The 25,923-nt window shown below is 40.5% G+C and overlaps 3 protein-coding genes across 9 annotated transcripts in view; 2 read left to right on the forward strand and 1 right to left on the reverse strand.

Moving 5' to 3' along the window:
* The first annotated feature begins 52 nt into the window (after positions 1 to 52).
* On the forward strand, positions 53 to 4,981 carry LOC102311403 (E3 ubiquitin/ISG15 ligase TRIM25). Its single transcript, XM_014331956.2, has 7 exons — positions 53 to 781; positions 1,559 to 1,645; positions 1,748 to 1,981; positions 3,615 to 3,774; positions 3,877 to 3,927; positions 4,015 to 4,074; positions 4,148 to 4,981. The coding sequence occupies exons 1-7, from the start codon at positions 197 to 199 to the stop codon at positions 4,672 to 4,674; spliced, it is 1,704 nt and encodes a 567-aa protein (XP_014187442.1). The 5' UTR covers positions 53 to 196; the 3' UTR covers positions 4,675 to 4,981.
* Positions 4,736 to 13,498, reverse strand: eef1da (eukaryotic translation elongation factor 1 delta a (guanine nucleotide exchange protein)). 7 transcript variants are annotated; one of them, XM_005912485.2, is made up of 10 exons: positions 13,370 to 13,457; positions 12,078 to 12,112; positions 11,076 to 11,654; positions 9,853 to 9,976; positions 8,242 to 8,298; positions 7,336 to 7,414; positions 6,426 to 6,520; positions 5,871 to 6,056; positions 5,402 to 5,596; positions 4,736 to 4,861 (listed from the first exon to the last, which is right to left on the reverse strand). In XM_005912485.2, exons 2-10 carry the CDS (start codon positions 12,089 to 12,091, stop codon positions 4,823 to 4,825), a joined length of 1,368 nt encoding a protein of 455 aa, XP_005912547.1. In that variant the 5' UTR covers positions 12,092 to 12,112; positions 13,370 to 13,457; the 3' UTR covers positions 4,736 to 4,822. The 7 variants fall into 7 exon arrangements, with proteins under 7 accessions (XP_005912547.1, XP_005912548.1, XP_005912551.1 ...); XM_005912486.2 differs by having other exon boundaries at positions 8,242 to 8,280; positions 13,370 to 13,456; XM_005912489.2 differs by lacking the exon at positions 8,242 to 8,298 and having other exon boundaries at positions 13,370 to 13,456.
* A 6,761-nt stretch (positions 13,499 to 20,259) lies between these two features.
* LOC102290031 (pituitary adenylate cyclase-activating polypeptide type I receptor-like) overlaps positions 20,260 to 25,923 on the forward strand; it is a 45,166-nt gene continuing 39,502 nt past the window's right edge. The window contains exons 1-2 of the mRNA XM_005912482.3: positions 20,260 to 20,485; positions 21,260 to 21,368. Of these exons, the coding sequence (XP_005912544.1) occupies positions 20,378 to 20,485; positions 21,260 to 21,368 (217 nt within the window). The 5' untranslated portion in view covers positions 20,260 to 20,377. The remainder of the gene's footprint in view (positions 20,486 to 21,259; positions 21,369 to 25,923) is intronic.

Genomic DNA, 25,923 nt, shown 5'->3' on the forward strand with positions numbered 1-25,923 from the left:
CTGATGTGGGACCTGGAGGCGTTTTCTTTGTCAGGCTGGTCTTTGCACAGGCTCTCTGGGACGGCCCATTTGCTTCTTTGCAGGCTGTGATTGGAGGCTTCAGGTTGCAGCAGGTGAAACATGAGAAGCTGCTGTCAGCACACCTGTGAACTACGCCCATTTTTGCCTGTTCTAGTTTCAGTCGAGAGTGCAGGAAATGGCAGCCACAACGATTTCTGTTGAGCAGGACCAGTTCTGCTGTTCAGTGTGCCTGGAGGTGTTAAGAGACCCAGTGACGATCCCCTGTGGACACAGCTACTGCCTGGAGTGCATTGAAGACTACTGGAACAGGGCGAAGCAGAAAGGTCAGTGGAGCTGTCCTCAGTGCAGGCAGGTGTTCAACCCGAGACCTCTCCTGAGCAGGAACACTGTTCTGGGTGAGCTGGTGGAAAAGCTTCAGAAAACTGGATTTCAGGCCGAAAGTCAACAATCCAGCAAACCAGAGGAGGTGAAATGCACTTCATGTACGGTGAGAAAAAGCAAAGCCGTGAAGTCATGCCTTATGTGCGTAGGGTCGTACTGCGCCTCTCACCTGAAAGCCCACGAAGAACGCTTTCGTGGAAAGGGACATAAGCTGATCCCACCTTCGGATCAGCTGAAAGAGAAGCTGTGCCCACAGCACGATAAGTTACTGAGGCTGTACTGTCACAATGACCAGCACTGTGTGTGCTCGCAGTGTGTTAAAGAGAGCCATAAGGGCCATGAAACTGTCTCCGTGGTGGACGAGAGGGCAAAACAGCAGGTGGGTTTGAGCATTTTTCTTTTTTTTTGCAATCTTTTCTGAGTGGATTTGAAATTCAAAATGTGCACTTGACCTTCTATTGGCTTTCTAAGACCTTTATTTAGACGGAGAGCTTTTACTGGCAGCACAAATTTGGATTTTAAGGGGAAACTTGTCAAGATTTACATATCAAATCAGTACTTAGGGTTAGTACTCCTCAGTCTGTAGAGGTAAATGTTAAAGCCAGAGAGAGCCAGATGAGGAATGAGAAAGAAAGAAAAACCGACCAATTAGAGGCTGTTACCTGTTAGGCTGCTTGTTGAATATTTTCCTTTTTTCCAGATAAGGTCATGTGTACAGTCTATGATGTAAGCTCAAAAAACTCTTAATCGACATTTTTTGGAAAGCTGAGTTTTGCTGCCAGACCTGTTGAATCAAGGAATCACTTAAAACATATGAAGTAGACTAAGATTGTCTTTAAAGCAACACAAGAAAAGATGAGAACAAAGTCACTGATATGTGTCACTCTGGAAAAGGCTACAAAGTCACAGTGATAGCCATTATATACAAATGAAGAAAACTGAGCATTGAAAATATTGAACACAAGCAGAGTAATGTGTGCTTTGGTCCTGCTGCTGTATCTTGGCTGGAAGACCAAAGGCCTCCTACTGTACTGCCATCCTTTGATTTTTGAAATCAAAACTTTCCACCGTGAAATGCAGCCGCGAAAAATTATTCGCCTAAGCGGCACAGGGGACTGCTCCATGTGATTGATATTCATCTTTTGTATTCTCTTAGAAAAAACTCCAGGAGACCTCTTTGAAGTCTGTGCAGAAACTGAAGGAGACTGAGAAGGAACTACGATACGTAATCAGATACATCAAGGTGAGTGCATTTCCTCTCCAGGAGCTTTAAAATGTGTCTTTGTCAAAAGTGCAGTTCCAGTGAATCCAGGGGACCAAAAGAGGAAACTTTTATCTTCCACAGCACTCCACGGAGGCTGCACAGGAGGAGAGTGAGAGGATTTTCTCCAAGCTGATCCGATCCATTGAGAAACAGAACAGCGAGGTGAAGGAGCTGATCAGAGTCCAGGGCAAAGCAGCCGTCAGTCAGGCTGAGGAGGAGCTGGAGAAGATACAGAAGGAGATGGCCGAGCTCAAGAGGACCGGCGCTGAGCTGGAGAAGCTCTCACACACTGAAGACCACATCCACTTTCTTCAGGTGTGAAACTGAAGTTTGAATTAAAAATGTGGGAAAGATTGACTTTTGTTTTTAATCTAACCACAAGTCTCTCTTATAAGGGAAGCATTCAAAGCTTTTTGATATACTTTGCTGATTTGGGGCCCTGAGGCCAGAAAGGGGTTTTATAAATACACAATCTGCTCAGTTTAGTGTTCACTTACCTCTTTTGGCTTTGGATGGTGAGGGAAATCCTAATCAGGCAGAAGACAGTGAGGTTATTTCCCATTTTACTAACGTCTAGATAATTTACTTTCACTGTTCCTCTTAAAACTTACTGAAATTAATCACATCTAAAAGTAAGTACACTGTAATTTCTATATTTACTTATGAAGTGAGATTTAACTGAGGATGATAAATAATCCAAATGACACGTGTGCTATCAGCTTTAGCTACTAACACTAAAGTTCATTCAGCGTCTGTTGAAGTGTTTCCAGGATCTCCAGAATCAAGGACAAATCTGAAACTTAGCATGAGAAAAACTGAAGTGAAAACTCAAATTACAAACTTTAAAATTCAGAAGTTGCAGAGAACTTCAGTCACACATCATTTGGCAAAGGCACTTTGTAAGGTCCCTTCCCAGAAAGACTCCTGTATGTTTACTGATGCAGAACTATGGAAAAGGCAGAGCGGAAAAGGTCAAACCTGCAGACTTATGCTTGTCGGCTTATGACCCTGCTTTCCCTTATTTGGATCCATGTTAACATGAGTAATGTTTGAACTGCAGCCAAATGGCCTATTTATCAAACGCATCCAAAGTATTCAGCACTCACGGGAACAGTTTATCTTGGCACGATAATATATTTAAATGTTTTGTCTCCTTTTAATCCTTTTTATTAAATTAAAAAAAATAAAAAAATAAAACTTGCTCTTTAATTATGGTCTGGGCTGTAAGCGATTCACCACAACTGTTCTGCGAGCCTTCCTGGTTTATTTACACCTGCTGCATTTGTATTCAAATTAGGGCTGTGCGATATGACCAAAATCTCATATCCCGATATAAGAATTCTATCGTCCGATAACGATATAAATCACAAAAATGTAACATTTTCTGTAAATTCTGTGAATCTCGGGCAGCTCGGGAAGTGTTTCCAGCTGCGCGTCATGTACCTGGAGTCGAGTGTTTTAACAGATGCATGAAACTATACATTTTTAGACATAAGTTGTAACGACCGTTTTCTTTGAGTATTTATTACACGGCGTGCTGCGGGGAAAAGCCTGTTCTAACGTTTGAGTCTAAGGTTTATTTTTTAGCGCATGGCGGATCTTTTTTACTTCTCATCTGCTCTTTCACGTGATTCAGTTTATTTTGAAAAGTCTCAACAGGATCCTGAGCTTTATTGTGAAAGGTTTATATGGAAAATAAACAAGCGGACACGCGATAGTGTTACCATCATTGTTGCTAACGCATAAAAACAGGCGCTTGTCCATCCTTAGTGTGGTTATATTAAATATAAGAGAAAGAGAGAACTTTAAGAAATTAATATAGCCACTACAGTGACCGTCAAAATGATGAAAAAAAAAAAAATTGCCGTAAACAGTTGTGGTCATCCGATATATATAGTTATATCCAACAGCCCTAATTCAAATGCTGTTGTGTTGAATGTTTTTGCAGAAGTGCAAGTCTCTTCACTTCCCTACAAAGTCCGTGGAGATGCCCAGCACTGATGCGCTTCATTATTTGATGTATAAAACCACAAAAGGGGCGCTGGTTAACCTGAAGGACAATCTGGATGATACACTTCAAAAAGAATTCTCCAAAATATCTGAAAAGGGTAAGTAGTGACGTAAACGTACCCTTTACTTCACTTCTCATTGCAACACACACGATCTACAAAGAAACCCCAACACCTTTATTTTCTAATTTACATTTTCAGTCACTTTACTGAAAGAAAGCAGCAGTAAGAACAACTCTGAAAAGTCTAAAGGTGAGATTTACTAACCTCACACACAAAAGCAACTTAGAAAACTGTCACTTAAGTTTAATTTAACCCTTTATCCTCTAAATCTATCAGTTAAAGACGCTGACATACCCTACAACTCAGAACCAAAGACGAGAGCTGATTTTCTTCAATGTGAGTACGATCATTTACAAATCATACCCCCAAATACACAGTCATCTGTAGCACACGCTCATCTTCTGTCCAGATTACAACGATATAATCCTGGACCCGAACACTGCCAACTCTTACTTGTGCTTCTCTGACGGGCAACGAGCCGTGACCACACGCGCCGACCCGCAGCCCTACGCGGACCACCCAGACCGCTTCACCAGCTGGGCACAGGTGCTGTGTAAGGCCGGGATGGCTGGACGCTGCTACTGGGAGATCGAGTGGACCGGAAACGGAGGGGTTTCCGTCGGCGTGTGCTACAAGAACATGAGCCGGGCCGGAGGAGGGAGCGAGTGCAAGCTGGGGCACAACTCTAAATCGTGGAGCCTGGACTGCTCACCCACAGCCTGCTCATTTCAGCATAATAAGGAGAGCATGACTCTCAGTGCCCAGTGTGCTAGCAGAATAGGAGTGTATCTAGATTTCAGGGGTGGGACTTTATCCTTCTTTAATGTTTCTGATGCAATGGTTCTGCTTCACAAAGAGAAGATCACATTCACGCAGCCTCTATACCCTGGATTCTGGGTGGGGCTGGGCTCCACTTTGAAGCTGTGCTCAATTTAACATGTGAAGACAGGCAGAATAATTCATTTCAGTGAGAATAATGAGGAAACTGAGGCAGATGTTTGTGCTCAAAGATTTGCTTTTTTATTAACCACACACCCGCAGCAGCAACAATACTTTGGTGGAGCAGGTGAAGGGCTGGAGGAGCTTAGATCTTATTGAAGGCAGCAACATCGACACTCTGGATCTACAGAGGAAGAAAGAATTGAATGCAAAGTCAATTATTGCAACATATTTATGCTATTAAGATTTAATGTAATGAAAGCCATTATTTAAATAAAGTTGTTTTACTGATTAACTTACAAAACTGGTAAAAGATGCTTTTTGTGATGAGTGAGTGAGAAGTCTTCACTAAATGTTTACTGCAATATATGATTTCTTGCACCAATGATTAAAAAGTAAAATGAATTTTTGATTCATATCTCAGAGCAGAATAAAAGACAACGACTAGATTCATGAATGGAGAGTTAGGAGTCCATAAAGAGGAGGAAACCACCTCTTTAAAAAACAAAAACAAACCTGTCTATATAGAGATAATCTTATTACAAAGGACGTAAGCATTTTTGGAGAAACAATATTTGTCTGGTGAAAGGAGGGAACCATTTCTAATCTGAACACTGGCATGTAAAACTCTCGTTCAGCTGCATTGTGACAACTGTTGCATAAATGTAAGTTAAAACATGGCTCAACACCACAAACTGTTTACACCTCTGTGATTGTTACTTACATAGTCCTCAAACTTGGTGATCTCCTCTTCCAGGATGTCTGTGCCAACTTTGTCGTCCTCAACCACACAGCTGATCTGTAGCTTCTTGATGCCATAGCCGACTGGCACCAGCTTGGAAGCTCCCCACAGGAGCCCGTCCATCTGCACCGAGCGCACACACTCCTCCAGCTTAGCCATATCCGTCTCATCGTCCCACTAAACACACACAAGAAGGGGAGAGACACAAATACCAAATCGGGTTCAATGACACAGCTCACATTACAGTTAAAATGTATCGCTTAAAAGTTTCTTCAACAATCATTACTATTACAGACTAGTCAGTTTTTCAGGATTTACCAGAAAAACCAAAAAAAAAAAAAACCCAAAAAACCCCCCCCAAACCCTTAACCACGAATAAAATGTATCAAATTAAAATTTTAAAGAAAAACTTGCACATGTGAAAATCTTTTATGCTTCGATAGATACTTACAGGTTTGACATCCAGCAGGATGGATGACTTAGCAATGAGAGCTGGTTTCTTTGCCTTCTTGGCTGCGTAGGCCTCCAAGCGCTCCTGCTTTATACGTTCTGCCTCCTCATCTTCCTCGTCGCTGCCAAACAAGTCTATGTCATCATCGTCACCATTTATCACTTTTTCCTGTTTGACTGGAGCAACCTGGACAATGCAGATGGAAAAACAAAGGGAATAGATGGTGTATTTTACAAATAGTCTTTCTAGTGCGTGACTCAAAACATCACAGTGAAAGGCATGAAGGAAAGGAACTTCAATTGATTATGTGAAATAAGGAAGGGGCGCAGGTACAAGATATTTGAATAAAAATACAAACAACCACACACACACACACACACACACACGACAGAAGATTAAAGAAATGACTTCAAATCAAAACCAAAAGTGTGATCTGCCAGTGTACACGTTTCCCTTTTGATTAACATCAAAACTTGAATTCAAGTACAGAGAAGATTTGTAGGACCCCCCGAAAGACGTCTGTTTTAGAAGCTATGAACATCCCACAGCATCTACCTTTGCAGCAGGGATGGCTGCTGGTGTTGGGCTCTTCTCCAGCACAGCCACTCTGGACTCTAGCTTCTGCAGGGTTGCCCTCATCTCAACCACCACTACACAAGCAAACACAAAGTCAAAGTCAAATTCATGCATTTGCCACTTGGGGGCAGCAAAAACGAGCTTACAAATAAGGGCACATCTCAAGCTGGCATGTATAGGTTATCAGCCTCTCCACATTTTGCTTTGAACTTCTCCACAGTTTCCTACATTTTTGTAACAGTAATAGCCAAATTGTTTACCACCATTCATCGTGGGTGTGTACACCCTGCAGACAGATGTATGCATGTAAGAAAAGACTGAACCTGTCAAGATGATTAAGTAAACCCTTTAAATAGAGTTGCACTAAACAGTTTTTTTTTTGGGTGATTCAGATTCCAGACACCTTTAAGGTCAACCTGATACTGGTTTTGGCCGATTTTGATCATGAAAGCTACAAACTGAGAATCTGCTCAACCACGGGGTTTATTTGTTTAAAAAAAAAAAAAAAAAAAGTTTCTTTAAAAGAAATCAGTAGTTTTAATTTCATGGAATTAAACTTTTGACTTTGTGTCCTGATCAATCTGCTCATTAACGTCACTGCAATAAACAGACAAACTACAACTGTTGTGGTCTGCGTCGTAGCAATGTGCACACTTGTGTACAGGCAAACATCTGGGTGCAGCAGCTTGGCGCACTGATGTATCAAGGCTCACTGTCCTGACAGATAAGCTGCAAACCTAACTGAAGGAACACCAAAAAACCTCATCTTGAAACTGTGCAACACGTCTGACTGCCGCCCTGCAATATTTTACTAGGAGCAGCTCTTTTATAATGTCATGTTTTATTTCGATAAAATCTTGAACATGTGTATTATAGTTTAAGCACAAACCTTTGTGCAGGGTCTGGTTCTCCAGCTCCAGGCTCTTCATGCGTGAAACCAGCTCCTGGTCTCCTGCATGTGAGGATGACTGCAGGAAGAACACCACAAATTAACACCAAGAGTCACACTGCAGGACAGCAAACACAGCAACAAATGCATTAACGCACAGGTCAAGAACAAACCCAAGGCTGATGTGAAAAAGCAAGCAAAACCAAAAAACATGCAGGGGTAACAAAAAAAAAAGATTTAAACACAAAACGCTGATTAGAAATCAACTCCATCTCCAATGAATTTTGAAGCAGAACAAGATTGCTTCTTTCCGAGTCAGATTGATAGTAATTCATCATTAGCCTCCAGCCTGTTAACAAAGAGATTGAAAGCAGTTTGCTTTAAAATGGGGAACAGAAATACAACACTCGCCAAAACAGAACAACAAAACAAAAAAACAACAACAAAAAAAAAAAATCCCAAAACAAATGTATGGTGACTGACAGTATAATGAGATCAGCTCTCTTTTCCTTTAAATTGTCATCTGCCTTTTTAACCTTCTGCTTCCAGTCTTTAACAAAGCTGGGAGGCTGATACTGACCTTATCCAACTCGAACTCTCAGAAAACAGTTTGCTTCCAAGAATCATTAGCAGTTTGATCAAAACTGATAATCACAACTATAATCATAACACAATGTCTAGAATAAATGAAATCAGCTTTATTAGAAGCAGTCTAAATCAATTATATTGACAGACATAGAAAAGGAAGCTGGATGGCGAGAGGTGGTGGAACAGGATGAGATACCATGATGTCGTGATGAATAACACACTCCAGGTCAGGCAGCAGCAGACACAGCCAGCATTGCTGTCTCATTCATGCAGCATTCCCAGCATTGCCTGAGCAGCAAAGCTGTGCGACCGACTTACGTTTCTGTGCCGCCGTTTCTGCTGGCGACCTTTGGCCTGCTGCACGCCAGTTATCACCAGCACCCGGTGATGTAAAAGGTAAATGAGGGGGAAACATGAAAACAACAGGAAAAGTAGAAGATGTAGGTACAAAGAGATCAATATTTTACAATTTATTGGGATACTACTGTCAACTGGTGCTCATATTTACATGCACGAAAGAATAAAAGCGGACCAACTACAGGTTGTCCTCCTTGCTCCCCCCATGAAAATAAGTTCTTATAAACCTCACCTTAAACCAAAGAAATATAGTCTTGTCCTTTCCCCCCACTGAAACTAAAGTCTGTGTCATTTTTCCATTACTGGTCCTCAAACAAACAATCTTTGTATTACAGTGAAAGTTGTTACCATATTTGTAAGTAACAACTGTAGCCTGGTGATAACCAAAATAGTTCATTTTAATCTTGATCACTAACATTAGATTTTTAAGAAGGAATCTGATTAATAAAGGAGAGGAGGAACAATTACAACAATTACGTGCAAGACCCATTTTTGAAACGACACCAACGTATACTGCTAGCAAAACATTAAAAACCACTGATGATGATGATGATGATTATTATAAAACAAAAACTACACGGCATGTGAATGCTCAATATGGACTGCACAAAAGGTTGCCATTTACACTTCAATTCCACATTATGACACGGTGAACATCTGCAGTTCATGCACAATGTGGTACTCACTCTACATCTTCCTAGTGGATTTAGCAATGTCCTGCATGATGGCATCATCTCACCTAACCCGCAGGCACGTGTGGGAAAAGAGCTAATGAAGTAGAATCAGTCAAAGACAAAGCAGTGTGCAGGACTGACAAAAGTGGGGCGACTGGTTTAAAGGCTTCCCCCCCCCTCCCCTTTTCCTTCTGTAAATAGAGGCAAACCTTACCACACCTCCACACCCCCCCCCCAAAAAAAAACCCCACACTCAAAACTTGTCTTATCTATTTGCATTTGATGTAGCAATACAAAAGTTACAGACTCTGGGAGCAGACCTGAGGGTACACGAGCCTGGCACGATGGCCTAACCAGCAGCTCATGCTGCCGATGTAATCCCCCACACACTTGTGTCCTGAGACGTGACCTTTCATTTAAACTTTTTCCAACCTGATTCAATAAAATGCACTGACATGTCTACCTGTGGAGCCCTCAAGCAACATCAGTTGTAGAGATCTATAAATAACTCTGCACATAAAACCAAGACTATCTGCATGTGGTTCTTTTCATCGTTTTCCCAGCATTATATAGAAACTCCAAGAACTGCTGCAGCAGCCCTGAGAAGATAAGACAGCTGCCAAACCACCTGACCCTCTTGCTAGTACAAGCCACTTCTAAATCGAGAGGCTTAACTCACATGCACACAGCTGCTCCAGGCTGCCATGCGCTGTGACAGACGATGATGTAACTACTGCCTGAATCAACAGGACACTGTCTAAAAGGGAGCTGCGCTGCCACCGACAGGAGGGCATGAACCAAAAGAGAGTCAGGCAGAATAGCTCTGAGTAAAGACTACAGATTAAAACCCTCTAAAAGTGTTTAGCATTTAAGAAATGGATTGATGAAGTTTCTGTACCTGCTGCTGCTGCGTGGCAGGTCCGTTGACTCCCTCGTAGAAACGCTTTTCTGCCTCATCGTAGCGGTTTTTGTCAAACCAGATGCTTTCTGTGGTAAGGCAGATCAGTCCACTCATGTTAGTACTGAAAAAGAATAAGAATTCATGAGAGATTTAGCAATTCAACAGAACAGTTTGATAATTTATATGCAAACCACGAGACAAGAATTTTAGGCGTTATAGCCAAACTGCTGAGACGGAAAGCAACGTAACAACTTTGACAGCCGTTCGATTGATTTTGCTGTATTACAGGTTACAACAGCAGGAACTACAGGTGAAGTTTGACACTGCAGTTAGTTTCTCCCCAATGCTTTCAGCTACAGCTGTAAGATGACAACAAACGACAAATGAATGGTTAAATGAAACCTATGATTTACCCCTGTCACATTCAGCTTGTGAATTACTGCAGCAGTCAGTCATCAGTCTACACACTCACACAAACAGAGTTGCCTGATCTGCAGAGTCTGGATTACTGAACAAAAGGCTAGTCACTGCCTGCCAACAACCCCCCCCGACTACACATACCATTACCCTTGAAAGGGGAGAACTGTATACAACTAACTTGGGCATTCCTTTGTAGTCGACACCTGACAGTTACAATTGAAGAGTCAAACAGGAAAAAAAAAAAAAAGAAAAAAAGAAAAGCACAGGCATTGCAAATCCATGCAGCACACGTCTTAATGAAATGAAGCATTTCCATTATGAGAATAAGTTTAATGCTAATTATCTCCTGTTGTAAGTCACTTGTGAGAAAGTCCCAACCTGGCCACCCCGACATCGTCTGGACTCCATGTGTGAAAACAAATATGTACAGGCACACAAGGGTCAGAAAGGTGGTGTTTTTTTTAATGTTCCGAATCTAAAAATAAGCGTAACACTAGCAGCTGGTAAATAAGAGGGTTGGGAAAAGCAACTGTGACATTTTTACTGGATTGAACAAACTTTGAATAACCCCATATTAACATACGTTGGTTCCATATGCAGTACATGTCCACCTGCCCTCAACACACGTAAGTTCAACCAGAAGGTCTATGTATGGGGAGAAAAAAACAAAACAAAACAAAACAAAAAAAAACCCACACAGGTAGAAGTCAGCATAAACAGCCAACACACAGAAAAAAAAAAAGTATTAAATGAGCCAAAAAGCACACGTCACATCTCATTCCATGACAGAGGTGTCATACTTGTCCCGTTTGGGCTTGCTTTCCGTCTCAGAGATGCCCCTCTTCCTTGGGTGTGGTCCCCTGCTACCTTTGCCCCCCTGCTCTGTCTCAGAGGAGGTGCGATTGCGGCCTTTGCCAATCTGACGGTGGGGCGTACCGGAGGCCTTCACTGTGGTGACAGAGGGTTCTTGACCCTGCAGGTGACTTTGATTGGGTCTGGAGTGAGAGAGCAAGAATCCTCTGGTGTTTGGGCTCCGGGGAGAGGACGACAGCAGTCCGCCACTCTCAATCCGATCGTGAATATTGCGGTTGTACCACACTGCCTCTGCCTGCAAACCCTGCAGCACGGGGCTTTGACCATACGAGCCACTCGCCTCCACTGAGGAGCTCAACCATTCCTCTTCAGCCCCAGAGCTCTCCGACTGGGACAGACGCGTGTGACGACGCAGCCTCCCAAACTGGACGTTGTCTCCACTAATGATGCCCCTCTCCAGGGCGGGAACACTACCCTGCCTGAAGGTTCCCATAGGTACAGCGTTCTGAGGGGCTCTGCTTTGCTGATGATTTTGACAAGACTGATCCATTTCTTTATTCGCTTGTCTTTTTTGGATTGTTTGGAGAGAAAAGAAGCAACAGGTGGAAACTAGAGCCATTAGTTCAGCGTGGTGGTACTGCACTCACACTCACTGGTTAGTCAATAGTTTATTTACATAAGATTTGATGAATAAGTGTTTATGAAATAATGCAGAGAAAGGTTACAAACTAGACTTTCATCTCACACCGGACAAGCCATGCCAAAACAAACCAGACCCAACTTCAGGTTAGGTTTTGCTTACAGTATTTCCCTCGTGTCCATTTCAAATCAAGTTGTTTATTATCATTTAAGGTGTAAAAATTAAAATAAAGACAGATATGCTGTAAAACTAGCAAAAGGCCACTCCCGTTAGACACAGCAGGACAAGAAAACACTGTTTATGCCTCAAATAAGACAAAACAGTCATTTTAACTCAGTTTGTAGCTCACCTTTGCTTTGGCATGATGGGGATAAAGTACAGTGCCTATTGCAAAATTGGATATTGAAATAATTCACTGTTTACTCAGAATTCATTCCTAAGACATCAAAACAAACAGACAAACTTGCAGTCACATGGCAGGTGTTCAGTGATCGGCCACAAAATTAAAACCATTGGCAGGTAAAAAATGAATTAAACAGATCACCTGCTTGCAGTGCATTGGCACACTGGGTTTGGCATTCAAGTAGATGTTACTTTTCAACCAAGGACACCCTGCCAAATAACAATGACAGTCCCAGCACAATGCACACTACTCTGGAAAGGCTTGAGGAACAATGGAAATCACCTACAGGATGTGTTGAAACAAGCCTAAATCATGAGAACCTCTACCTTAAAAAGACTTTGAAGCCGCTGCCAGACTGTGTGGACAAAGTAGCTCTGGATAGAGCCGGTTTTAATATTGTGGCTGATTATTGTAGTCTCATTTGGCAGTTTATTAGGTACATCTTCTTAAAACAAGTACAGATTTAACCTTTTCAAGACATTTTCAATGGTTAGCCATCATTTTGAAGGATGTAGTTTGATCTAAAACAATTCGTTCTGACAGTACTCTCTGCACTCACTTTTCAAACAAAAACCACAAACATGCACGAACTTTTCAATGCTAATGTCTTTGAGCTTTGCACGAAATAAGGGGGGGAAATGATCTACAAGACAAACTAATTAGTGAATATTGAGTCGCTGACAAAAATACTAGAAACATGTTTAAGAAAAAAAAATGTATAAAATAGTATAAATAAATCAGTTCCAAACTGTCAAATGAGTGTGCAAAATCCAGCGCATGTGTTCAAGTATTAGTTGAAAAGTAGCCTCAACATCGACACTCACCTTGTTAACTAGAATACGAAGCTAATGTGCAACAGAGAAACAAGAGAGCCTCTGAAATTCAATTTAATATTTACTATTTAATATTAAAAACCTTTGTGATAAAGCTACAGAAGTGCCAAAAGGATAGGGGGAACCCAAAAGAAAAGTACAATTCACGAGCAACAGAAGTCTCTAATTGTGATGCATTTCTAATCAAAGTAGCAGTAACGACCGTAAATATCACTGATGGCTTACGCCGGTTGCTTGCACTCTCTGACATTAGCCAAAGTTTCTCACAGTACCACCAACTTGTAGTTCAGCTGACCACGTGGCGTTAAAAAAAACTTTAATTTCCGAATAAGTTGCAGAGTTAACAATCATCTTACTTTTTAAAAATGTTCCACATGTGAAAAAATACAACTTTAATGTACTTACTGTTGGTTTAATTCGACGTTTTATGACTAAGAAGTCCTTTAGCGTGCCGCCTCGGCTGTAATCCGACGGGAGAAGAGGACTCACGTTAACAGGCACCCTCTATTCTTCAGTGGCGGAGGGGGGAGGACGTTAGCGTTTTAACGACTTTAACGATATTTTAAACGCTTATCGAACATTTATATAAAATAACATAACTCAAAAACAAGAAATAAAACATGCTGCAAGTTTACTAATTCTCACAATAAAGGGAATTCACTTTTTAGCTAACATTAAAGCACAAAATTGGTAGAATCCATTTTGCTCAAAGACTTCATTACCCATGAACCTCCAGGAACTGCATAGCAGAATACGTTAGCTGTCAGCTGTCTCAGTTTACTGATGTTTTGGCAGGCTGTGCCGCCTTCCTCAGCACATTATCTTTTATATTACTTTAAAAAGGTATGCAGGTCTCCCCACCCCCTCTCCTGTTTATAAATAAATAAATTAATAAATGAAAGCAAAAATAACTCAAACGAATTAGCCAAATGTATTTTCTTGACCTTCTCCATCACCTAGAAAATATATAATATACAACAGTATAGACTTAGATTATTATTATTATTATTATTATTATTATTATTATTATTATTATTATTATTATTATTATTATTATTATTGAGATAAATGCTGGGTCACATTGTATTTTTTTTGTTGAGCTTTATTTAATATATTCTACTTTTTAAGCTACTGTGTTATAGATTGTGTCTAATTTGGTAAACAAAGGAATTTTCCAACATTTGCTGTAAATAAATTATATCTTATTTTATTTATTGTTTTATTTTTTTGAGCAACGTTAAAATAATTTTACACTCCCTACAGGTGAGCTTATCCACAGTTTGATTAAAAGAACTGAAGTTTATTATACTGACTTGTAATAATAATAATAACCCCCCCTCTGTCTGGAGTAGAACTCAAGCCAATGAGCTCAGTTGCTTTTTGCAGTCTTAGTCCTCAGTTATCCTGGTGAACCAAAATATCACTGTTGGAAGAGAATCAGCATTCAAGATGCTGTATATAGCTCAGGCTGATTAAATACAAATGAACTCTTTCATGTGTTTTTGACCTTCATTCCTCTTTGATCTCAAATGTTCCTGGATGCTGTCCAACAATATTACTTCGCTGACTGCCTAATCTGTTCTTCTGTCATCAAACCTCCTCCTGTCCTAGTTTCGTGTTACTTCCAGTACTTGTGATGTCAGTTGATGATTTTTGCATTATTTATGTTCCATATTCAAGCTGCACAGCAAGTGTCTGCTGGGGTCTGCTGCTTCATACAGCTGGCCACAACATTAAATCCACTGACAAGTGAAATCAATGGCACTAACAAGTGTAAATTAAGATCTGAGTGATTTTGACAAAGGTCTACTTGTGATGGCTATAACTGGGTCACATCTTCAAAACAACAGGTTTAGTGGAAGTGCTCCCAGTGTGCAGCAGTTAGCATTTTCCAGAAGTCAGCAGCTGAAGCAGTGACAGGATCACGGACACCCAAGGCTCAGTGATGTGTGTGGGGAAGGAAGGCTGGCTCGTGTCCCCATGCTGACTACACACACTGCCTACAGTGAGCATGTGAGCATCACTGAGCGATGAAAGAAGCTGGTCTGATGAATCACATTTTGTTTTACACGCCAAGCTGAGTAAGCATTGTTCACGAGGGGGAAGAAACAGCAGCTGGACTAACTATATGGGAAGAGGCAACACTTAAGAGGCAGCACGATGCTCTGCTGGTGCTCATATGAATGTTACTTTGTCACCGACAATATCTTGATCAGCATTCCCCCACAGTAGTGGCCTCACTAATTAGGATAATGTCCTGTTACACTGCAAACATTACTCAGAATGGTTTGAATATGACAGAGAGTTCAAGGACTTAGCCTCCAAATTCCCCAGATCACAGTAATGATTAATCTTCTGTCAGATGTGACACAAGTTTTGTTCTTCGAGGCCCAATTTTGCTACTTACAGGACTTAAAGCTGCAGGAGGGAGAAAAACTATATGTGAATGTTAATTGAAAGTCAGTCCTCCTGCAACTCTCCCCTCTGTTCTAAACCACACCAGCAGACAAGCACAGATTTCACTAATGCTGCTTAGCTTCACGCAGGATTCAAACTGTTGTGTTTAACTAATTTATCATCTCACCTCACAGCTCACTAGTTCTGGCCTAAAAAAGGTTAATGTCTCCTTTTAGAAGCTGCATTTTTAAAACCTGAAAGCAGAGCCCAGAGTAAACTCAGTGCTAACATCTTACACCCTGAATCAAGGACAGCTGTATACTTCTTATGGATTTCCTACCATGAAGTATTTTGGCAGCAAAAGAGGGACCTGTGCAATATAAAGCAGGAGTTTTGCACAATAAAGCAGATCTGTGTTCACTTATGAAGTTAATTTGGAGCCAGCTCTTTGCAAAATCAAATAAATAAATCTCATATTTGCCATTTGTTCACATATTTAAACAAATAAAGATAAGATTGATTGTTTTGGTCTGAGGAGGATGTGACCTGGATGGCGGCAGTAGAAAAATAGATTTAAATGCTATTTTAAGGTCCAAACACACTTGAATTTCTTGAATTAGTGAATGTTAGTCTTTAAATTTTCAAAATAAAATGTCCTTTTGTTTGGATCCTAAAGTGGGAGACTGCTGCATATGGGTTTAAGATAAACAAATCCCCCACACACACCTGCATGAAAAAAGGGGACTGACTCCTCTGGTTATCAGACACTCAGCTGCTTTACGGCATCCTTGCAACATAAAGATTGGCCTCCGCAGAATTGAAACCAGTGATCAAACAGGCGATGTCCAGCCTTGTTGAAATGCATTGTTTGAAAAACAAGTAATTACCCACCAGGCAGCACAAAAACCTTTTGTCCCCAATGTGTGAACAGGTAACGTGTTATAGGATCACCATTATGGGAAACCCGTGCCGAGGTGACGCTCTGATAACGTGTGACGTTTTTGCAGGGAGATTTGTTTTTCAGTTTCACACCTGGAGAAAGATGAAAACCTTCACGACGTCCCTCTGTTGTTTGATAGGAGCTCTGGTTGCAGTAAAATGTTCGATAGATTAATCACTCGGTCGCTCTGAAAAGCACTTCAAGGCTGAAACCTATATTCCTGTTCTTGGAAAGCTACTCTTTAGGGGAGGCTTTGGCTTTTTTAGCACTGCACTGCTCCACATTCACATCTGAAAACTGTATAGGGTGACCCCATTTGAAAACCACCTTGAGCGTTCCAGTATAGACTGCATTGTTTAAAGGCATAAATACGGTAACACTTGAGTCCAGTCAGTGAATTTCTTGAAATCATTCTGGGTACTTTAACAGCTGTTCTTTCATTGCAGCCACATTTTGCAGTTCTTTACAGTAAATTGATACATTCATATTCTGCCAAATCATATATGTCACTCTTTCTAAACAGAACACAATCATGTAATGCATCAGCACTAACCTTGCATTCATTTATATACTCTTATTAAAAGAATCAAATCATAGATGATAATGAGACTCTCAGTACTCTGCGTATTAACTTGCTTTTGTTCAAAGCTTGTTTTGATGCAGTTTAAATTGATAAAAAATATGTCTCGCTTTAAACAGGAAGAAAGTGTTGAGAATAGATTGCTTAATATACATCAGAGTTAAAGAGAATATAGTTTGGGATTGACTGTAATATTACAATATGGCCGTTAATGGGTGTAAGAAGGCCTGGAGGACAATCAACCCCCACCCCCAGGCCAGGAAGCCAGAGTTACTGAGGGTGAGGGGCAGACAAAGGGCAAATGGACACTACCTTAAAAGGAGGTGGGGGTCAGGATGTCAGCACCCTTGGCCACTGTACTAGTGTATTTCCATTGTGGGGGTGTTTACTGCAGGGGAGGAGGAGACCAGAGGTTATAACTGTAACTGTTGTGTGGAGTTCTTTAGATCATCCTTTAGCATAGGACTGCATAGGATGCAGTGTGCTGATCTCCAGATGCATCTGTAAGAATAATGGGTAATAAAAGGATTGTGTAAAACATGGAAACATCTCAGCGTGATCTCTACCAGGACCAAAAGAATGGCAGAGACCGGCGTTGTCTCAACAAAAGCAACTACAGAATGAAACTTACGGTGGTTTACCACTTAGGGTGATAGTGTTGACCTGTTGGTGTGAGAGGGAGATGAGCATTATTTTCTGAAGGAACATCTTTATTACACTTTTACTGTGCTTCTTTTTCCCCAACAAAGAACACCACAAATTCCTGCTCAGAGCAGCTCCGAGGCCAGATCTATCTTCCCACTTAACCCCAGATTTACTATGTGGTCATTTCAAAACACAGCAAGCAACACAAGTGAAAACATTAACACAAACTACCTTAGCAAATTGTCAGGTGAAAGCTAACACTACTGCTGCCCCAGCCGGTTTCTTCATCCAAAAAGTCTGTATTCAAACCAGTGTGTGTGTCAACTTGGATTTTTTTTTTTTTTTGCTTATCTTTAACTCCAATGATTAGTCATGAAAATTTTCAGTCTCCTCTACTTTGGAAAGTGATGACAGAGTTGTAATGAAAAACAAATTTTTTAATAACTTTTATTATAACAGGATTTTTGGGCAAAGATCATGTGAGTCATTTTGGGGGCACGGGAAACTTCCAGAGAGGAGAGCAGGTAAATACGGTTGCAGAAGATTATTTCGCTAAAATTGTTAACAAACGACTTGAATTTTGTTTTCTTTGTGATTGGCAGTTGGCTTCCAGAAGGCCGTGCCAGAGGAGAGTGGGCAGGCAGGTGAGTTTGAAGGAGATAAAAGCAGCTTGGATTTGCAGAAAAATCCTTCCTCTGCAGATGAACAACATGAAAGTCTCGCAAGTGACTTGAGTCCAAGCTTGGTGCGAGAACAAGGTCAGGAAACAGAAGGTACACTCAAGAACTACTCGTGAGTTGAAATCCAAGTTACTGCTGCAAAGGTGACAACAACCAGGTGAAGAGTGAAGGATCTGGCCACCTGTCCAGGGTGTACCCTGCCTCTTGCCCTAAGTGGGACAGGCTCCAGCTCGCCTGTGACCCTGAATTGGACAAATAGAGGGAAATGGCTGGATGGACGATAGACAGGTATGGTGGCTGGATTGAGGGCAGGACACCAAGGCCTGACTCTACTCCACATGGCAGCAAACGAGATAGCAGGAGATGAGAGAGACAGGAAGTGAAAGGATGCTGGCCTGCTGGGACCATGATCAACAGCGACTGTGGCGCCAGATCAAAGAAGCAAGTTTCAACATGTTCAAAATAAAGATTCAATCAATCAATCAATCAATCAATCAAGTTGAAACAGCTTAACAAGCTGATGGTTGTCTCTCACATCAGGCTAACTGTTAATTACTCATATTTAACAACTGCTGGCACACCTCTAGTAATTTCAGATATACTCAAATCAAACTGCTCATTGTTTAAAAAGATATTCAGCTCTCCAGCCTCAGGTAACTGCACAGTTATCACCATTTTCACAGCTTCCATAAGCTCTGATACCAGAGACTTTCTAAATATGGGAACTATGACTCTCTGGTCTCGTAGCGGGTGCTCACAAGTCCAGAATCAGTTGAACCCTATAGAGCTGTAACCTAAAAATGTAACACTGATGAGATTAAAAAAAAATGTTTTATTGTATTTGATAGAATACAGGCAAAGTTCTGGTTTTTATTTTTACTTTTGTTTTTGACATTTTGCTTATTGCAAAGTACCTCTCTGTAAGGATGGGGAATGCCACAGCTCCAAAGACCACTTTACTGCATTTGCCATTTAGATTTCACACATCAAAGAGCAGCAGCAGAGAATTTCTGCCAGCAGCCACCTGACAGCACTCATCAGGGACCACCCCAACCAGCTCCTTTCAGATTCATGTACAATTTTTTATGCTTTGCTTCCAATGTGCTTCTAAAGTCTGTTGTACTTATCATTTTAAAAGCTATGAGCGAGCATCTCCAGTTTTAAGTCGTTAACCAACCAGTCAGCGGACACAAGCAGAGCATCAGTGTTTTCTCCAAGAAAAACAAAAGGAGACTAATTCATTTTATTTTTAATTCTCATGTAGTCAGTAACATATTTGTCAAATTCCAGCTTTATTACATGAAGGAGCTTTACGTGAACACCCTCTGCGTAAATCACGGACTGGATTAACAATAAATAAACTGGCTCTGCAGTTTTATATAGCTCCAAATCAGAGTGCCAAAACCCCCATTTGTGTACCACTCAACTGTAAAAACATAAGTGCAGCATCGTTGTGTTCTTTCTTATGAACAATGCTAAACCCAACCCTTACCATGAAAGCAATTTAACAATATTTATTGCTAACCATCTTGAGAAAAAAAAAAAAAAGCTGAAATGACATGGCACCTGTGATAAGAATACGTACGGTTACGTACTGTTTATTTTGATTAAAATGCATCATCATTTTTGTGTGAGCATTACAATTGTTATTAAAATATGTGACTAGTACATTTCTAAATGCTTGACACTTGCACTCCACCCCCTACACGTTGTTTTGTAGGTCATGATGTCTTCTGTTAATAATTAAATGGTTTGCCTATTAGCCTGTGTACAAATACAAGCTTTTTTTTTTACACTTTTAGGCTGACTGTTAGCATCTTAGTCATAAATATTTACAAAATATAAAAATATGACTTGAAAATAGGCCATTGGCTGTTTCTTTGTCTTCTTCTTCTTTTTTAAAATTTATTTATTTTTAATATCTCGTACCCCCACTCCCATGTCTCTGAATGGCGATATTCATTCATCTGCACACAGCAAGAGAGAGAGAGAGAGATAGAGATAGAGAGAGAGAAGCTTTCCTTTCCCTCAAGTTTCCAGCTGGCAGGGAGAAATAGGTTGACAGAGTACATGCTCGCACCGAGGCTATAAAGAAGTCAGGCTTGAAGAGGCGGAAAAAAAAAGAACAAGTAAACCTGGATTTGCGGTCTCATCGGCATCCGGTGAGGGATATGAAGAAGACAGATAAGAACATGGAAATGAACTGTAAGGGTTTGAAAGGACGACAGGGGAAATTTGTTGTCCTCATCTTTTATCTCCAGATGTTGTTCAGCCCCGTGGTGAGTGGCATTTTGCTTCTTTTATTTATGCGCACTCGCAGAATCTTCCTGTCTGCCAAGGTGCCGTTATCCATGAAGTGATTAAAAGCTGCTCAAAGTGAAACAAAGTCCCTTTGGTGTGAGCTTTTAACACGCAAAAACGCTTTTAATTAGAAAACGATCTTCTCAATTACGCCCTAATGACATCTTTACTTTAATACCCCTTCTCACATTGTCCTCTGCCTTCTTTCTCGCTCTCTCTCCGGGGCGTGCATCAGACCTGAACGGCAAATGTCCTCATTAAGCTGGAGGCGCTAATTAGCGACCGGCATCCATCAACCTGCGTCTTTATCAATCAAAGAGCAAATCAGCAGGGAAAACGTGTGTGTGTGTGTGTGTGTGTGTGTGTGTGTGTGTGTGTGTGTGTGTGGCCGGGGGGGATACAGAGATGTTGTCATACAGATCGGGGAATGAATTCGCAAAAACGGGACCTGTTCTTTAGTATGATTCAAATTCTGGCTCAAAATGTCAACTTGAATTAACTTGTAAACATCAGGGAAGTCACGCGTAAATGTCGTTTTTCTTTTCTAGAGTGCAGGCTCGTTATCTGCTCTAAAACTACGTCTGTTGTTGATGTTTGTTTAATAAACTGCATTTCACTTCCAAGTCGCTCCCCCCCCCCCAAATGCTGCACCGTTTGGCACCATAACTCCATCAGGCTCCGAGCGAAAGAAAGTCAGCTTGTGCACATGTGTCTGCTTTCCTGCAGATAACTTAGTTGGATCTTATTTTCAGGCCGAAGCAATTCATCCGGACTGCGCCATCATCTCCCAGCACCTGAGGGCTCGTGAGATATGTAGCCAGACGAGGAGGAGCGAGGCGCAAAACCAAACCGACCACAGCGGTGGGTTCGCGCGCGCGTGTGTGTGAGTGTGTGATGCTGCTTTCTGTTTCTGCAAACACGCAAACATTTCAAGAGATAAGCAAGAAACGTTGGCGCACTGGGAGAGGATTTTAATAGACTAGAATGTAGGCTGAACTAAAAAAAGGAGTTTTGAGATGGGCTGGGGAGTGAAAGGTACAACAAAACGCGTTTTTACGCTCACAGAGGAACACAGTGCAGGTTAATAAAGCTTCCGCTATTTGCAGTTTGGTTGGATGTCTTCTTCTTTGTGCTGTGATATTTGCGTCCTTGTGAGAGGCAATTTGCTTTCAACACGGAACACACACACACACAAAAAAAGAAAGAAAGAAAGAAAGAAAATATGCTTGGTATAAACTGAATATGTACCAATCAAGTATTTTTCATTTGACCAGATTCCATTAAATTGAATATTTTACATCGTACTTACGTAACAAAATTACGTGGAAAGGTAGTGAGCATTTTTGAACATAAGCATATTTTTGAGTGAAATCTATCCAAGCACGGCATGCAGGATGCATATCATAAAGACCAAACATATAAAAAGAACCATACCGGTGAAAACATTTGGAGCTTTCATCAATGAGCAATGAGCAAGTAAACCACTTGAATTAACTGAAAATTATGTTTACATAAGACATTTAAATTTTCTATTTTTTTTAAACCTGCATTTCTTTTATAACAGATTAGAGTCACAGCTTTGACTGGTTTCCTTTCTTTAAATGACCTGTTTTGACAAACCAGTGACAGAAAATGTACCAGCGACCACCACAGCAACTATACAGTTTAACCTCTGAGGAGAGCCCATGGTTTTGAAAAGATCAGCTGATTAACCCAATTTTACTTTTAACCTTATCAACCATCCATTTAAGCTTCTGTAGATGCTTTCTTTCTGACAACGATCACAGTAATAGGTGGTAAAAGTTCATATGTCTAATGGAATAGAAATAGCAACAGAAAGGACTGTACGCATTTAAAGTGACAAAACAGACAAAACAATATAGAATACGCCTCTGTGATTAAAATCAAATTATAATATAGGATAAAAAACACAATACATTTAAAATAGTGACAAATTAATTTACTTGTATTGTCTGGACAGCTTTCAGGTACATTTTGTGCTCCTTGCTCATTCTACTGCATTAGAATGCAAGAACATCTTTAGTTTTTACACCACCACTTAATATGATATTCCTACTTTTACTTATGTAAATGTTACTGTTTGTCATGTGATAATATATTAAGAAGAAGTACATTATAGTAACATACCCATTAAAACTATAGTCTGTTTATTTGTAGTAGTTCAGCTGTGTTAAATTGAACTTTTTTTAAAAGGCTGAAAATGCCAGTAACACTGGAAAATTGTGTTGGTGCACTACTTTATCTCCATAATGACCTTTTTCTCACTCTTGTCACCTTTACTTCCTCCTGGTGAGGCCTCACCTGCTCATTCTTCCAATGTGACTCACTCATTATTATTATTCATTTATTTTTTAAAATGAATGAACTTCCATCTCCCCGTGCACTTTAATGTCTCCATAGCAGACATTTCATCAGATACTACCCTAATACAACAACAACTTAAAAGTTCCCTTCTGTGAGAGTGATGAACTTTAACATTTCCAAACTAATTTGATCTTAATTAATAGTGAAGTGGCACAACACATCGGTGCAAAGTTGTCATCTGCTGCTCATTACTGAGACAAATGTCTTTTGATAAAATGTGTGTTTGTGCTCCATTTGCATAATAGCAACTGTGCAGATGACATGTGTTATCATGCAGAGATAGAACCCAAAGAGAAATGCAGATCACTCCTAGTGGTAAAGGGCTCAAACAGATGTTACATGAGCTGTACCAGTTTGAAATGTGACGCCATTAGCTACAAATTTGAAAGTGATAGTTTGATTCAATCTAATGCCTGTTAACACTTATTTGTATTGACAGTTTAATTTGTTGGTTGCAAAGAAGTGCTCTGTGCATCACAGTGTATCGCCTGAAGTCCTGCAGCAGTCTGAACCTATAATAGGGTCACCTGATCCACCCAAGTATAGGTTTCATCACATAGGAAAGTGTCTGTCTTCTAAATCCAAATTGGGAGCTGGTTGCTTGATTTGATTTGATTTTGATTTTATTGATTAGCATTGTACAGGAGATGGGCGTGATAGCTGAAGGTTCTGCCTCCCATTTTACTTTCAGAAACTCTAGAAATCACAAGTACGCCAGCAATCTGAGAGTGAAGTGCTGTAGTGTCATAATGTGGTATGAGGTCTGATAGGGCCAGATTAGTTCAGATTCTGCATCTGAGGAAAAGCATTTGAAATTCAATTCTGGCTTTTACAGGGAGCCAATGAAGAAATATTAATATGGGAAAAACATAAGCAAAGTTGGTTGTGGCTCAGGCCTTAGAGCAGGTCATCTAATAATCCCTGGCTGCTCCAGTCTGCATGTCAGATATCACTGGGTAAGATGTCAAATTTCTCTACGATGCCCCGGCTTCATTCAGATATAGCTGAATATCGTCTGCATAGCAAGGAAAATATATGCAGTGTTTTCTAATAATATTGCCCTATGGAAGCATGTATGATGTAAAGGATACTGGTCCCGGCGCAGATCACTATGATATTTTGTCCAGAGTGCCCATTTACATGCTCTCATCTGTTTTAGTCTACATAGAAAGATAAGTCCTTCAAGTTTGCAGACCTTTAAAATCTTTAAAAAATACTGTTGATTACTATGGAATTTACATTTTAACAATAATCTAACTTTCTGTCCCATCATCAGGGGGAAAATGTATATTTGTCCAAACATCTGTAAAAGTAATAATATCTTCACAGTTAATAAATAAGAGCTTTCTAATGTACAGCTTGTCATTGTGAGTATGTTAGCATGCTGATGCAACAAGAGTATACTCAAAGGTTAATGGGGTAGGCAGGTGCACTTTTAATGCTGTTGGAAATGATAGGATCAAGGACCATGCCGTCATCTAAAATACAATACTTATGTAATTTCCGTTGCTGCGTTACTTTTATCTTCTGAAGCATCATCAATGTTTGAGGGTTCATTTTGTCCATGTTTTCGTCATTCTTCTCCCCTGTGGAAGTCCTTTGGAACATTGAGGGAAATCTGCTACACAGCAACCGATTTCTGTAATCATATTAAGTTTTTGGGTTATGCAGCAATATAATGTATTATTTATTTGCATAAATGACACATTGAAAGAGAAAACAATTAAATACCCTCCTTTCTTTCTGGACACTTGCACAACAATCAGGTGATTTTGGTTCGTGTGCAGGGAGGAGGAAAATGGCAAAACATTTACATTTTTTGTGGAGTGGTGATATGAAGATTACTTTTATTTTTGTTGCACATAAGGACAAGAGGGGAATTTGTGACCAGGGTAAAACAAATACATTATACTGCTAATCCAGCACTGGCTATGTGCAAGTATCTGCACAGACAGCATGCTAAAACCAAGCCAGTTAAAGAAGCCAGAGTGATGTTAAGGCTGAGTGAATGCTTAACATCCAGCAGCATCTTCAACAGGTAACAAAGGCATCAAATGCACTGGAAAGAAGAGGAATGAAAGTCAGTAGAAGCAAGTGTGAGAGTGAGAGGGAGACAGGCGTAACAGTGAAACTGTAAGAAACAGAGGTAATAATGGTAGGTTAGTTTAAATACACAGGGTGGAGATTGTGCAGGCGGGGTGGAGTAAGGCGGAGTGATTTGTTAAAAAAGAAGGATATCAGCAAGAGTGTAAAAGGAAGGTTTACAAGATCGTCGTGAGGCTTGCTTTTATTAGGAGATGTTGGCACTGACAAAAAGACAGGAAGCCAAGCTGAAGATGTTAAGGTTTTCATTCTGAATGACTAAATTGGACAGAATTAGAAATGTGTACATCTGAGGGACAATGGACTGATTAAGATAGACAGGCAAGGCCTAGATGGTTTAAACATGCGCAGAGAAGAGATGGTGGATATACTGGACAAAGGATTTTAAGGATGGAGCTGCCAGAAAGGGAGTTAAAGAGGAAAACCACAGAGAAGTTTCATTGATGTAGTGAAGGAAAACATGTGGAGGGTTGGTGTGACAGAAAAAGATGCTGGGGATAGGGTGAGATGGAGGCAGATTATCCACTGTGGCGACTCCTAAAGAGAGCAGTTGAAAGAAAAAGAAGATATCTTCAAATGCTGTAGCAAGGGCATCAAATATATGTCAGTCTTTTATGCATCTCTAAGTCAGCAGAACAGAGGATCTCTCAAAAGAATTCATTCAAGTGACACCAAGTTAGCTGCATCATCTGGCTGTCTAGCAGTCCTCATTAATTCCTTATTATTATCCTTATTATTTCTTTTTTCAAAGCTTGCCAGGCATTAAATGAGTTGCTTGTGAGATTGAAATGACAAATATGATTTTACCAAAAAACTATGTAAACAAATACACATGAGATCAATCCCTTTCTGTATTGATCCAGCTGCTGGATTGGAGTGACTGTAGCTCAGGAGGTACAGCAGGTCATCTACTGATTGCAAGGTTGGT

Source organism: Haplochromis burtoni, unplaced genomic scaffold (genome assembly GCF_018398535.1).
Source record: "Haplochromis burtoni strain Fernald_Lab_line unplaced genomic scaffold, NCSU_Asbu1 Contig_3, whole genome shotgun sequence".
Taxonomy (NCBI): domain Eukaryota; kingdom Metazoa; phylum Chordata; class Actinopteri; order Cichliformes; family Cichlidae; genus Haplochromis; species Haplochromis burtoni.

What these genes read in the sequence shown, in the direction of transcription:
- eef1da (XM_005912485.2), bottom strand. An exon ending in AGCAAGCCCAAACGGGACAA is followed by an intron (nt 9,977 to 11,075) that starts GTATGACACCTC and finishes ATTCTTTTTCAG; the next exon opens with TACTAACATGAGTGGACTGA. An exon ending in GAACCAGACCCTGCACAAAG is followed by an intron (nt 6,521 to 7,335) that starts GTTTGTGCTTAA and finishes TTGCTTGTGTAG; the next exon opens with TGGTGGTTGAGATGAGGGCA.
- LOC102311403 (XM_014331956.2), top strand. Translation starts at nt 197, where the DNA reads ATGGCAGCCACAACGATTTCTGTTGAGCAGGACCAGTTCTGCTGTTCA. An exon ending in ACGAGAGGGCAAAACAGCAG is followed by an intron (nt 782 to 1,558) that starts GTGGGTTTGAGC and finishes GTATTCTCTTAG; the next exon opens with AAAAAACTCCAGGAGACCTC. An exon ending in ACGTAATCAGATACATCAAG is followed by an intron (nt 1,646 to 1,747) that starts GTGAGTGCATTT and finishes TATCTTCCACAG; the next exon opens with CACTCCACGGAGGCTGCACA.